Genomic DNA, 15,654 nt, shown 5'->3' with positions numbered 1-15,654 from the left:
CAGCACAAGCCCTTACCGAGCTATTCTGGCACTGGACGCTGGAGCTGTTAAAGCGGAGAGCAGGCATCCGGTGTAACACGCCCTGTATATTCAGCACGCACTCGTATCCCCTCTGGCCCGACTGCGGTTGGGGTAGATTTCTTGCCTTCAGAGTAATTGGCTTAACTTCCCCAACTGGGATCAGGATTTCGTCTGTGGGTATTAACTGCGGGCAGTCCTGTGGCAAACCCCAAAACAATGATCATTATCAACATATAAACACATGAGCGGAGTACAGCATCTAGACTTAAGAGCAGTGAAAAATCTTTGGTGCCGAAAACTACAATGGACGATTTTATAAAGTGTGATGCTTCATTCCTGACCAGGGAATGGGATAAACTACACAATCTTTCAAAAAAAATCCCCTTTAACCAATAGACTATAAGGAATGTTTTACTATATGAAGAGCGCATGGAAAGTCCACTGACTAATTCCCATTTTATCCATATTGACTTTACTGGCTTATGCACTGCAGGGAGCCCATGTCGTACATTTTTTAAAAGACGGGTCTATGAATCAATATTGCAATAAACTTTCTTAGCGTTTGCTTCATTAATCAGCCATCGGTTTGCTTTCGCCAGCTCTACAAGACATGCATTATCCCTGCTTCGTCTCCCCGGCAGTCGTGATAACTTCCATTCGGCAGCTCCTTCCTCCCAGAGAGAGTTGCGCATATATACACGGCGTGGTTAAACAAATTTCATTACTTACTCTGCTAGAGTGCTGCTCATATGCAGCGCAACCCCAGAGAAATGGACCAATCCATCACAGCTTTTGCCACTAACCTCTAGTAAGTTAAATAACTATATCCCTGGGATAACAAACACGCATTATGCAAATACACTCTGCCTTGTAAATCTCCTCTGTAACAGTCTCCGGCGCCACGTGTGGTGGTACCGTCTCACCCGGCAGTGCAGCCTTTAAGTAATCACCATTTCTACTGTGATATCAAAATGGCTCTGGTCTGTTTTATTACCAATCACTACAATAAATATCTTACACGTATGCAACCGGTCCGACCTGCAGACAATATCATAGAGCAGGAGAAGCTAAGGAAAAGATTTAACCTAACTATTCTGGGTTTAGGGGATCAGTGGCTGCTTCTACTTATATACTGATGCTTATCTCTGAGTTGGACCACCCATTAGACTGTTAAATCCAGAAAGAGCAAGGATTAAGAAGGATAAGCAAGATTAAATATCATCTGTTCCTTAACTCTCTACTGATTCTGGATTTGGAATCCAGTGGGGAGCCCAACTCAGTAGCTCACAAGCGTTCCCTGCATGACTCTGCACACAGAGACAGTTGTCTGGACTCCTAAGAAAATATTACCCACATACCAGTAACACCACTGCTTACACTGTGTAAAAGCAGTATAGAGGACCTTTCACAAACTTTTCCATTATGAACCGTAAATAGCTCTGGGAATGTAGATCATACTGTTTTTATCTTTTTTTTTTCTCCACTCCGTTGTGGAGATACAGGGTGTCGAAATTACTGGTGCCTTGCAGTTTTTTTTTTGTTTTATTCAACTGGGCAGTTTATTTCAGGGTGTGTATTTCCAACCCTCTATGATGCTGCCCTATCATAAAAACGAAGCACCATGGCCTGGGAAAGGTATACAATTCTGACCAAATAATAATCGCCTTCCCTTATACAAAGAGCATAGCTCTGATCATTTTTATAGCCAATATATTTATCAGTTTGCTGACCCCATTTTAGTCCCCTATGGCAACGAGCTTTACTACAAGTATATTAGAGAGGGCGAGGCTGATTTCACGCCTTGATTAAGAGTACGGTAGTCTAATTAGGAGGGGGCACATATCACCTTCTTTATAATACCGATATATCTGTTCGTTGTCCAAGGGGTGATATGTGCCTTGTGCCCCTCTACTCATTATACTGCTTGAAATCGAGGGGTGAAATCAGCCTCCCCCTCCTCCAATTACACTTGGGTTGATGATCATTGCCATAGGGGATTAAAATCGGGCCTGCAAAGTGATAAAGATAGCAGCCATCAAACTTATTATCAGAATGTTTGTTTTATATGGAAAGGCGATTTATACTACTTCCTTAGTAGAGGGTCTACCACCCGGGGCTCGCAGCTGCTCCTGTGCCGTTCTTCACTCTCCCGGCTGCCCTGATGCCACGCTATGCCTCTGCTCCCATCACTGGCACAGAGTTGACATATGTAAACGGCCCAGTTGAAAGACAAAAAATATATATTTTTAATTATCTCTACAATGAAGTGAACAAAAAAAAGTAAAAATAAATTGTTCTGATCTACATTCCTGCAGCAATATACAGTTCATAATGTAAAAGTATGGTATGTGAAGGGTCCTCTTTAAAGGCATTATAGAGTAGTGACAACGATTTTGCTTGGCACTCCCTATACAGCAAAGATGATAAATTATTGCACCAACATTGACCAGTAAAAATAAAGTGGGTACAGCCATACTGTACAGCTTATGTCTATCCAGGATGCATACAAGCCCCTCATCTTACCTCGGAGACATTAACGCGGCCCTCCTGAAAGGAGCAGGTGGTGGGATCGTGAGTGCACAGGTTGCGGTACTTGCACCAGTGACAGCGGAAAGCGCTATTCACACAGGACAGGCAGCTGGGGAGAAGAATGGGAGGAAAGAAAAATGTCACGAGCCAAAATAACAATGACCACATGCAGCCAGGCACATTTATATACTCATCTCCATATATATTTATATACAACCTAAGAAATATACAAGGCAAATGGAGAGAAGGTTTATTTTCAGAGACTGGTGTGGTAAACATCTGAATGCACTGACAGACAAGGAGATGATAGAGAATACAAAAAGCCCACCCAAAGGGCCTGGCCGGACAAGGGCCCCTCTGCATAGCAATGACATTGGATTACAACAACCCCAGGAACTGCTGAAGGAATGGATTGCAGGATAGGACACCGTCTGGTCTTCTTTTAGTGCTCTGCTTTCTTTTTAAGATCTAATATTTATTTTTCCTTGCTAGCCGCAGAGGTTCGCAGGCATAAAAAAGCTGAGACATCTCTAGAAGCAGCCAGCTAGTATAAACAGCGGCTTCCTCTGCATATACACTGGACATGGCCGGGAATAAACAATGCCGGCTCCCCGAAGCCATATATGACTCGCGCTGCATAAACACTGCATCACATTGACATACATTAAATATACATATATTTGCTATTAGCATCTCCGGTTACACACTTGTGGCAAATCCCATCACTCAGCGCAGCCTCAATATTTATACCAGCGCGTACCTAAACACCTGACTTCCATATATCATGCTACTCTGGCTCTCCGCTCTGCCCTCCAACCTGCAACCATTAAATCACTGCTTTCTGGAAACCTTGTAAAAAGTCACCAATGTGGCAAAAGTGGAGTACTGGCATCACTAAAACCTCAACATCACAATAAATGAGAAACATGAAGGGGTAGAAAGCATCCATTCTTATATTATTACTATTCTTCTAGTGTGGATTTCTCCGGATGGAGAAGATGATGCCAGTTAGGAAGCTACGCCGAGCTCCTCCTGGTACAGGCAGGATTCGTAGCCTTCCTCCCCGTGGTGGCAGAGCACTGTGTGCCCGGGAAGACTGAACAAGGATATCTCAAGGTTACAACTTGTACTTTCAAGGGTGAATTCCCTATGATTACAAATTACAGCTTTCTCCGGACTCACCAGTGGGCAGCACTGGATGGGCGCATGAGCGTACGCCTGGCGCGCCGTGCTCGAGTTCATATTATTATTTTCTTACGCATCAGACAAATTTTATTTTCCATTTTTTGAGCTGTCATTATTCAAAGTTAACCAGGGTATGTAATTAAATCTGTGCACGATCAATTATATATTTGTGGGTGCTTAGCCAGAGGGAAACAACATTTTTTTCATCCATTAATTCTGCTCATTTATACAGAGAAATGGGCTTTATCCATTGAGTCATATAACTCTTTATAACTTTGTCTCCTATTAGTTAGCGAAAACGCAGCTAGAATATTAACCATGAGTTAGATGGAGCTTTTTTCGGAAAGCATAGCTCAGAGCGAATTCATTTTATTCTTCATTTATAGCAATGTTTTAGGTGTTTTACAACAAAATTGTAAACACATGGCACAATAATACTAAAGCACCACTTCAGCATTTGTTTTTGGCCCATCTGTTAGACATCAGAAATGTATGTTCAGTAGCCTCATTAAAATACTTACCTGCTGCCGTCTTCTGCCGTTTACAGCGCTGCTCCGGTCTTCTGCTGGATCATATGATCGCAACTGTGACCAGCCGGCTCACACAGCGTCTTCTGTGCACACCGCTAGTCACTTTCTCAATGTAAATCTATGAGATTCAGGGATGAGGTTCTCAAAGGCTCACACTTAGCCCTCATTCACATGTCCGTGTTTAAACAAAAAATGATACCGGTGTCATCAGTATTTTGGATCTGTGTCATCAGTGTTTGGTCCGTGTGTTTGTTTTTACCATCAGTGTCATCAGTAGTTTTCAGGGATGGATAAATAAATAAATTACAAAGTTTCTCCTATCCTTTACAATGTTAAAAATGGACAGCACTATGCGTGCTGTACGTGTTTTTTCATGGATACATAGACTTGTAATGGCACTTTTCATCTGTGATACCAGAGAAAAATTGACATGACATGTCTCCGTGAAAAAAATGAAAATGTGATCAGCTCTGTAAACTATAATGGGTACGTGTTGTATCTGTGAAAAACAGATAGAATATGTATGTGCAACAAGGATATCTGAATGAGGCCTAAGGGAGGAACTAATGGTCCTAGGTGTAAGACTGCAAGACAGAGCTGAGGAGAGGACCGGAGCAACGCTGGAAACAGCAGATGACAGCGACCAGTAAGGATTCAAATGTATACATTACTGATAGCAAAAGGATGGGGAAGTTTTAAAAATACACCCGAACATGGTAACAATATTATAAATAACAATATTATTATATCAAAATATAAATGTAATACTGCCATATATTACAGATACAAATAGCAGCTTAACTGTGGGTCTAATGGTGAAGACTAGCAGCCATATGGATCTGTGATGCTGTTGTTTCTGGTCTTATATCCTTTGTTGAGTTGTGTGTGCGGCCATGATACAGGTACAAAAATCTGCCTGTTTTACACTTGTGTGAAAGCAGCTTCATACAAAGACTTTATGGCCATCTCTGCCCATTACAATAATTGATGGCCCTGTATGCGCACTAAGCCTAGCGAGAGCCCAGTTCTTACAGTTGGTGGCCGCTGCAGTTGTAGAATTTGAAGTCCGTGCTCACGAAGGTCTTGCCGGTCTCTTTGGAGATTAGCTGAAGATCCACTCCAAACCAGTCTAAAAAAAAATAGCAACAGTAACCATTAGAGGAAAAGAAACGGTGTATAGAAAAAAATCATCGGGTTTAGTTTTAGGTTCACTTTTCAAAGGCGTTAATAGAAAAATTCCAGTTATTAGACAAAATTCATAGACGGTCTCAAATGTAATGTTGATTGGTAATGGGGAATCTCTGGATTCTTCATGGTCAAAAAATAAAAGTGGAAAGATGAGTAAGACAGTAGTAGTGGGTCTCCGGCAGGGAGACGGCTTTCGGGAAGGCTGCCACCCTTGTGTTCCTTATTTCCATGTTAAAAACATTACTATTTAAATTGCCAATGTGCCAGATTAATGGAATTGGTCTGTAATGAGATTGATATCTCTGAGATATGGCCTATTCTTTACAGAGAACTCCACCATCAGACATATAAGCTGGTGCAGGCAGTCATGGACACAGACACAATGTCTAATGCTGTAGGAATTGACATATAACGGGGGCACTCTGGGATTTCTGTAAGCACTGTGCCTATTTCCTAACATCGGGAAGTAATCCTTTTATTTCCCTGTCCCCTAACAAGATAATCTCAGCCTCTTCCTAAATAACAGGCTCCCCTCTGCACATAAGCTCCTAGGCATAAAGAAACCTCTTCCAAGTTGCGGGATTTTTCTGTTATGTGATTTCCAAAAGTGTCGGAGACTTAAATCACCCTCTGGGTATTATATGCCTATTCCGTGTGGCAAGCTTTCCTAAAAGCTACTGTGAAAAAAATACGATAGAGGATGACTTATAGTAAATTACAACCTCACTACTAAAATACTCATATAAGGGGCTTGGATACAAGGACAATTCAGGGGTCCACAGTATGGCTATTTCAGAGGTTAATGGTAACTGGTGCGCTCAGGAGCAAACAACTAATCATTGTGGATGTGCCTAAGACTGATGCCAGTAGGCACTGCAGATGTCGCACATATAAAAATCTGATGTTTCAGCCATTTCACTGCGACTGACTGACAGGGGGATCGAGATCAAAGGACCACTCTCCTGGTGACTTAGCGAAAGAAGAAAACCTAATATGGCTGAAAAGGCATCAGACAGAGCTCCTGGGCGCTAGCCTGTAACAGCGCCCACCACCTACCAATTGCCAGTTCTAATTCTGATGCCATATTATGTGGCTGGGGTCTTTTGGGTCTCCTCTGGCAGCAGTGACTGCTACCTCTGAACCCCCACCACTCCCCCATAGCTGTGCCCCTGCTCCACGACAGCTACTTGCCCATAGACTATAGATTGGGGAATAGCTACTTTCAGAAGCTCAGCAATACTTCACATCTATCTGTCTAGCAATGCAATGAATGAATGTAAATTCTCACCTTGATCTGCAGGTATGATGGGAACATCTTTAGCTGCTGGAGAAATACAGACTATCCGATTGCCAGACACTTGTCCTTCTACCTGAGTAATGTTGCCGATGGAGCAAATGACGCCAGCCGACAGATCTGGGACGTCACTAACTTCTAAAGTCAGCTAAAAGAGAATAGACAAAACAGTAATATAAAATATGCAATCACAACAATAAATGTGATGCTAGCTTGTTAGCAGATGTTACTGAGGCTCCGTTCACTATAGAAATTTCATCAAACTATCTGAATCTCAACTGGAAAACTCCAGAAAACTGGAAAACTCCAGAAAACTGGAGAACCCCCATTGTAAATCAATGGAGTCTGTCATGATGCTTAAAATGAATTACTCATAGAAGTCATAGTTCTGTTGTGAAGGAAAGCCATGATGGTATGTACAGAAGTATGATAGTGCACTAATATTTCATAGCCGGAATAGCATAGTAGAGTTGCTACAGGTGGTGTGATAGTGCAGCTTAGCCCCATGTATTCCCATTCCCATAGATCAGGCCGCTTGCGTCCCACTGAAAGATGTTGTGCAGCCTGCAGAGAACTGGGAGACTCTGGTTCTCATATCTCTATATTCAACTGTATTCGCGACTTTCAGAAGCGAATACAGTTAAATACTTCGGGGCCAGGACTGTAAACTTAAGAGCTCAAGGAAGAGCCAAAGATTAAACATCCTGTTATAGGAGGGCGGTTGCTGTTACTACGAGGCCATATTATGGGGCAACAGGGGAGAGGATTGTGAAGGAGGCACAGTAGGCAGATGGCAGCGTATGGGGGAGATATTACAGAGAGGAGCTATCTGTGGGTGGGGAAATTATGGAGAAGAGCTGTGTGGGGGTTATATGATGGAGAGGAGCTGTGTGGGGGAAATATTACAGAGAGGAGCTGTATGGGGAGGAATATTACGGAGAGGAGTTGTGTGGGGATGAATATTACGGAAAGGAGTTGTGTGGGGGGGACATTATGAAGAGGAGCTGTGTGGGGTGTAATATTACAGAGAGGTGATATGTGGGGGGGATATTACAGAGAGGTGATGTGTGGGGTGTAATATTACGGAGAGGAGCTGTGTGGGTGTAATATTACGGAGAGGAGCTGTGTGGGTGTAATATTACGGAGAGGAGCTGTGTGGGTGTAATATTACAGAGAGGTGATGTGTGGGGTGTAATATTACAGAGAGGTGATATGTGGGGTGTAATATTACAGAGAGGTGATGTGTGGGGTGTAATATTACGGAGAGGAGCTGTGTGGGTGTAATATTACGGAGAGGAGCTGTGTGGGTGTAATATTACGGAGAGGAGCTGTGTGGGTGTAATATTACGGAGAGGAGCTGTGTGGGTGTAATATTACAGAGAGGTGATGTGTGGGGTGTAATATTACAGAGAGGAGCTGTGTGGGTGTAATATTACGGAGAGGAGCTGTGTGGGGAGAAATATTACGGAGAGGAGCTGTGTGGGGAGAAATATTACGAACAGGAGATGTGTGGAGTGTAATATTACAGAGAGGTGATGTATGGGTGTAATATTACGGAGAGGAGCTGTGTGGGTGTAATATTACAGAGAGGTGATGTGTGGGGTGTAATATTACAGAGAGGTGATGTGTGGGGTGTAATATTACAGAGAGGTGATGTGTGGGGTGTAATATTACGGAGAGGAGCTGTGTGGGTGTAATATTACGGAGAGGAGCTGTGTGGGTGTAATATTACGGAGAGGTGATGTGTGGGGTGTAATATTACAGAGAGGTGATGTGTGGGGTGTAATATTACAGAGAGGAGCTGTGTGGGTGTAATATTACGGAGAGGAGCTGTGTGGGGAGAAATATTACGGAGAGGAGCTGTGTGGGGAGAAATATTACGGAGAGGAGATGTGTGGAGTGTAATATTACAGAGAGGTGATGTATGGGTGTAATATTACGGAGAGGTGATGTGTGGGTGTAATATTACGGAAAGGAGCTGTGTGGGGAGAAATATTACGAACAGATGTGTGGAGTGTAATATTACAGAGAGGTGATGTGTGCTTGTAATATTACGGAGAGGTGATGTGTGGGTGTAATATTACGGAGAGGAGCTGTGTGGGAGGAATATTACGGAAAGGAGTTGTGTGGGGGGACATTACAAACAGGAGATGTGTGGAGTGTAATATTACAGAGAGGTGATGTGTGTGGGGATATTACAGAGAGGAGCTGTGTGGGGGGGATATTACGGAGAGGAGCTGTGTGGGGAGAAATATTATGGAAAGGAGTTGTGTGGGGGGCCATTACGAACAGGAGCTGTGTGGAGTGTAATATTACGAGAGGTGATGCCTGGGGGGGGGATATTACAGAGGGGAGCTGCGTGGGGAGACATTATGGAGAGAAGCAGTGTGGGGGGGGACATTATGGAGAGGGGGAGTGTGGGGGAACGTTATGGAAAGAAGCAGTGTGGGGGGACATTATGGAGAGGGGCAGTGTGGGGGGGACATTAGGGAGAATGTGGGGGAATATTATTGAGAGGGCAAGTGAGGGAATATTATGGAGAGGGGCAGTGTGGGAGAATATTATGGAGAGGAGCAGTGTAGGGGGGATATTTTGTGCAGGAAGCACAGTGAAGAGCAATTATTTATTCAGGGACGCAACATGGCAGATGTCTTTATTTATGGGGCAGTATAATGATACTTTAATTTTTAAGGGCACGGTGTCGGGTTGTGCTGCTGAAGATGGAGAAGAGGGAAATCTGCAGAGACGAGCTCTGGGCATGAAATCTTATCATGGTGTCTGTACTACGTGGCGACAAAAGGGATGGGAGCGATCAGAGAAGAGGTACCTGGATTCAAATGTTTATTTGTGATGCTTCCTGCATCTCATCAATACTGTGTTTCTGTAGGGTCCACAGTCTGATAACAGCTGGTAACAACTACTCCCAGTATCTCCTTACCAGTGTTAAGGACATACTGGGAATTGCAAGTTTACGTGATACAAGTGTATATGGGGCTGACCTAAAACTGCAATTGATCATGGGTACTAAGCTTGGTGATGTATTCCTGCACTGATTGCGGTTGTGGCGCTACTTTCAGTGGTTCTGATCATGTAACAATCCATAATGTGCTTCATGTTAAAACTGAAAAATCCTCAAAATTTAGTTTTGAGATTATAAGGAGAATTTAATTGAGTCTCTACTCCAAAAAGTCAGTTTAAGTTTATGTGTGTTCATATTGATTTTTTGGAGCAGAAACTCCCAAAATCCTTCTCAAATATTCAAAACTGGGTTTTGCTGATATATTCATGTAAATACGATTAAAATTTTTTGCAACCCTTCGGATTCGCTCAGTAACACAATGTGGCCTTTGAACCAAACAAATGTAGCTCACCCCTGCAACAGATGATCACCCATCTGTCTCTTACCGGTAGGCTGTGCTCTGACACTGGTAAGCTGTTGGGCTGCACCGTAACCTTAACACACTGATCAATATTGCTTGCAAACCGGAATGGTTCCCTGGCGCGGTCACACTTATCTTTTTGGGAACACCTGGGAATTGTAAATGTACATATTTTATAAATACATACTGTATATATAAGGATAAATCCAGTGGAAAAATACCCCACAGTATTGAAGCAGATCTGTCATCAGATTTTACAATACAAACTGCAACATTGCTAAACAGACCTCTTAGACCAAATGAGGATGTTGAATTTACTTTGAAAATCTATATCAGTATGTCTGCGTAATCCTTTATGAAAACGTAACTCATTCTCCTCCCACCTATCCTGCGTGACAGGTCCTCAGTGTCCTTCCTCCCTGTTGTGGTTGAGATCTCCCACTGCTCATAACAAGCCGCAGCTGTCAATTAGGCTGGGTGGGTAAAGAATGAATACATTTGGACTCATTCTATAGCTGGTGTCAAGGCTCGTTAAATGGTTGATATTGACTTTAAGAATTGCTACATTCAATAGGTGGCGTTAGAGTTCAAGTCCTCTTCTTCTCTGAAGAGGTTATTTGCGTATTTCATTTCTCAGAGTAGCATTGCATTGCCTATAAGTCTCATTATGGTGGCTTGGCACACTTACTCAGCCAAAGCAAAACTCTTGCTTTGCACTGATGAGGAGAAAACACCCCGAAACACGTGTCTGCAAATGGAATGTCTGGTTTGGCTTCTTATCCTAAGTGATGTGGAAAGGCTCGTAAAAGGGTCAATTGTGACTTTTAAGATTGCTACATCCAATAGATGGCGCTAGAGTTCAAACGCTATTCTTCTCTGAAGATGCTATTTGCATTTGAATACCAGGATTATAAAGCCATTCTGAAAAAAGTACACCAGTTTCATCAGGTCTAATAGATCTATTTAATAATGTATTTACAAAAATCTGGTGACATATCCATCTTAAACCGTTCACATGCCTTTGCTATACATAATAAGCCTCAGTTTAATGTAATGTACATGTCACATGATTTTAAGAACACAAAAGCCTTGTCTTTATCTTTCCGAACAAGGTTCCTCTTCTGCCAATGTCAACATTTCTAGGACAGTACAATTCTACTTTGTTTCTTCCACTGATTTTAATTTCCATTGAATTATTGAGGCAGCCAACACTCTCATCTATGGCTCTATAAATCAGTTATCAATAGCATCTTACTTCCACTTTTATTAGCGCGGACATCTAGGGCTTATAAATAAAATATGGTGGGAACACGCAGCTGCAAAATATCTTACATTTGGTTATGATCTATACTGTGAAACACACATTTAATGGCATATCTGGAAGAAATGTACCTGGGCACAATTCATTTGTACAGCGCTAATATACTGCTAGTATGCAGGATTTTGGAGGAAAAATGAGTCGCTGACCCTGCATATCTGAAAATGTGATTTTGATGCCTTAGGCACCGTTCCATAAAGTCATTTGCAGATGGAGTCAGGGCTAGGATATGGAAATGGCTTTTCTTGTATAGCGTGGATGACAATACCAATATGTGATGGGATCTGCAGACCATAGGCATGGTTGTAACAGTTTTAGCTGCTGTGTAAGAAGAGGGCAGCTTGTGATTCTGTGCACTTAATGTTCTCCTGAAACTCTCGGTAATATTCTGCTATTTATTGCAGGTATAAATGCTAAGTGGAGGTTGTTACTCTCACTCGATAGGAGCATTCTTCCCGTTTTTATCACCTTCTTTTTCTTGGTTTATAGCTTGGAGACAAAAATTTCCAGATCTCAAAAGAGAGGTAATATCAAAGGTAATGGAATTGGCCGCAAGAAGACTGAGGAACAATGGCGTTTATGGACAATCCATCAATACCACTTCAGATCTCTACAACACAATAAGGGTCAAGAAAAAAGCTCCGCAGAGACCTGCATCTTCATGGGCTCAGTCCTAAATCAAGCCAAAATCATACTCAGAGTGAAACTTAGGTCCAATGCTATTAGTAATATTGAGAGACCAATTAGGTTTCCAATGTAAGAGGCAAAATTCTGAATTATTCAGAACCCAGTTCTCATTTGTATGTTCACAGATCCTGAATATATCTTCTAACATGTAAGGTACTGATCCTTGATGATCCACACATTTTGGGCATTAAAGAAAAACAAATGACCCCCAAAAAAGCAGTCCCAATTTATGGTCCTTATGATACTTCGGGAACTCACATGTTATGCAGCACACACCATCCGCAATGTGGGTCTCCAGAACTTAGGCACTCTCCGCATGTTGAATATTGCTCACAGGACTCCACCGGGACCCTCGACACCTGAAACAAAGAACAATGACGGGAGATCAGTGATAGATCACATCTCATTCCACCTCAAGTCAGTCTTTCCAAATGATATGAAAATGTCATACTGTCATACTGGGTCAAATGCTTCATACAAGGTTCCAAGGGATTAATAGATCTTCTAGACGAGGATCCCTAAATAAAACAGACCCTTAATTTCCCTTCCAAAACAAACAAACAAGATACTAACAAATTATCATTTGTATCACTGTTATTATTATTATCTTCTAATCATTTTTTGTAGATGTGAGTAAGACAAGGTCAGTAAGATTTGCATTTGTCAGCTCACAGGCAGTGATTGTGCCAATGACGGACCGGTCTAGACTAACCTCTGCGCGGTGCGGCTCCTTGGGAATCGGCAGTAGATGACCAGTCTCCAGCCCTGCTGGCCTCTGCCCCCGCTGCGCACCATGCCCTATGCCTCCATTCTACAGGCCCAGTCTGGGCCAGTGACCAGCTCCGGAAAAAAATCCTTTCTTTTTAATGACTTCGGGGAGAGCGGAGCGGCTGTTGCCGCAGTAATTCAGCGTAATTAAACCTATCTATCACTCCAGCAGCTGGAACACGATTCCTGATGAACTTTGCAATGGGATTTCGCAGTCACTGACTCGCAGCCTCAAACGTCCTCAGAGGGAGATGGGAAAAAAAAAAACTCTCCTAAAATCACATTTTAATGTGGCCTCTGACGGCGCAGTTCCACTTTCTAGCCATTTTTCTTTTCTTTCCCTTAATACAGTTTCTAAATCTGATCACACACTGTGAAATTCATGTAGGGAAAAATAAATGGTAAAATCCATTTCTAGATGCCTTAATAGATATATAGAAATACATGCTATATATCCATACACATGGGCGCCCGCTGGTATTCATGCATATGTGCCCACATTACTACAGCTACATGTCTGCGCATTGTAAGTATATATTATCTACATACAACCAAGTGATAGTAATGACGGCAGACTCATTAGCACTGCTCTCTGATGAATCGTAAGCCAAATAATGAATATTACCCGCATTAATTCTCCTCCTAGAGACGACATTATTTAGAGGTCGGTCGTAATGAAAATGGGACTTTATCACACACAAACCCCATTGTAATATAGAAATGTAGCAGAGGTGAGTTTGTTCTGGATTCGTGTATGAAGAACAAATATGACAAATACAGCTCTGCTACATCTGTATGCCTCTGACGGGCTGGGGCTGACTATAGAGCAAAACAAACACATGCAGACACAAGGGATAGACTGACAGAGGGCAGAAGGGGCGACAACCAGAGAAAAGAGACGTGATTTCCCAGGCTTGTCAGCGGCTGCCACTGGCTCCCTTGTTTTAGGCACTCAGGTGCTACAGGAATGAGAAGATGTTCTGGAGGTGACACATAAGGGAGAGATGAAGGGATGAGTATTTTGCTTGATGTGAGAGAGGAGTCAGGAATCTTTGCAGAGCACAGTAACCCACCGCTGCTATCATAATCTCCTTGTGAGCAATTTCATCTTAAAAGCAGCTGCTGATTGCCGTGTGGGGAACGCTGGAACTTATAATTTCAACACTCAATGCAGCCGGGAATATAACAGGTTAGCATAGTCCCGGATGAGCTACCTCGGGAATTGTACCATATTACCGAGATAAGTGAAAGCGATGCTGATCCCCAAAATGTTTGGAAATTTACACTTGTCATTCCAGATTTTATATTAAAGTGATTTAATGTAGCGACAAGGTGCTGAAAGTGAGGATGATTATGAGAAAAGAGCTTTTCACAAGAGGATGTGTGAAATATATATATATATAACGTTTTTATACCACTATATCTATAGTGGTATAAAAACCCTACACACCGCTGTTAAAACACCATGTTTTGGCAAAAAATCATACCAAAAAGAGCCATTTCAGGCCTTTGTACACCTCTAATATCACCCATAACTGCACTAATCCATTGAGAAACAAATTTAAAAAATTTTGAGCATGGAAATAAAAATGACAAAACTAAAATAATGAGGTTGCATAAGTCTGAACAACCACTTATAATTGGGGAAGTGGCTGTGTCTAGAATTAGCCAATCACATTTAAACTCATGATAAATAGTGGTAGACAGCTGCTGTCATTTACAGTGATTCTGATTAATCCCATATATATGCAATCCAGGCTATGTTTTGCAAAAACCTACATCAAGTCTACCAAAAGCATGTGGGAAACCGTGTTATGGTCTAATGAGACCAAGGTTGAGATTTTTGGCCATAATTCCAAAAAAAGTATGTTATGTGCAAAGCTAACACTGTGCATCTCCAAAAGAACACCATATCCACAGTGAAGCATGGTGGTGTCAGAATTATGATTTTTGGCTATTTTTCAGCAGCTGGAAATGGGACTTTAGTTAATGTGGATGGAATTATGGACAGAACCAAATATCAGTCAATTTTGCAACAAAATATTCAGGTAATTTTTATCCCTAGTGGGGCTCTTTAAGCCCTGTTAATATGGAACAGAAGTGTGCATGCTTCAGGGGCGCTCCATTAATTTCCTATGGGGCTGCCAGAAAAAGCTGAGCGCAGCACTTAGCAGCCCCAAAAGGAATGCATAGATGGGCAGTCGAGCATGCGCACTGCTGCTCCATTCTAACCGGAATTAAAGCGCTCTATCAGTACAGGTCCCAGCAACCGGGACCCTCACTAATCAATAAATTATGACCTATCCAAGCAGTTGGTGACAGCGTGTTTTCACTGAACCTGTGTCCATGGCTCATGGTCAAACCAATGAAGTAATAAATCAGAATTAGAACCCCTGGCAAAAAAAGATGAAATCACCGGGCTCGGAGGATGTTCATTCAGTTGTTTAATGTTGCTGAAAAAAAGCAGATCACAGACATGGCACAAAACTAAAGTCATTTAAAATGGCAACTTTAGGACTTTAAGAAACACTAAAAGAAATCAAGATAAAAAATGTGGTACTCAGTAAGGGTAATTTTTTTCAGACCAAGCAGAGGGAAAAAATTATGGAATCACTCAATTCTGAGGAAAAAATTATGGAATCATGAAAAACAAACACACAAAAGAACACTCCAATACATCACTAGTATTTTGTTGCACCACCTCTGGCTTTAATAACAGCTTGCAGTCTCTGAGGCATGGACTTAATGAGTGAG

At 42.1% G+C, this 15,654-nt stretch overlaps 1 protein-coding gene across 2 annotated transcripts in view; it reads right to left on the bottom strand.

Annotated features, from left to right (window-relative positions):
* The window catches only part of PLXNA2 (plexin A2), a 340,362-nt gene that overhangs the window by 96,761 nt on the left and 227,947 nt on the right, over window positions 1-15,654 (bottom strand). For both annotated transcript variants that reach the window (XM_073666861.1, XM_073666863.1), the window contains exons 5-10: window positions 12,391-12,491; window positions 10,153-10,276; window positions 6,742-6,895; window positions 5,298-5,394; window positions 2,545-2,659; window positions 17-217 (exon numbers count right to left, since the gene is read on the bottom strand). In XM_073666861.1, coding sequence (XP_073522962.1) covers window positions 17-217; window positions 2,545-2,659; window positions 5,298-5,394; window positions 6,742-6,895; window positions 10,153-10,276; window positions 12,391-12,491 — 792 coding nt within the window. The remainder of the gene's footprint in view (window positions 1-16; window positions 218-2,544; window positions 2,660-5,297; window positions 5,395-6,741; window positions 6,896-10,152; window positions 10,277-12,390; window positions 12,492-15,654) is intronic.

The sequence above is a fragment of the Phyllobates terribilis genome, unplaced genomic scaffold, assembly GCF_046119375.1.
Source record: "Phyllobates terribilis strain yellow unplaced genomic scaffold, ASM4611937v1 Scaffold_2__4_contigs__length_985480577, whole genome shotgun sequence".
NCBI classification, from domain to species: Eukaryota; Metazoa; Chordata; class Amphibia; order Anura; family Dendrobatidae; genus Phyllobates; species Phyllobates terribilis.
The sequence above is the reverse complement of the archived record's forward strand: the minus strand, read 5'-3'. Positions and strand labels throughout refer to the sequence as shown.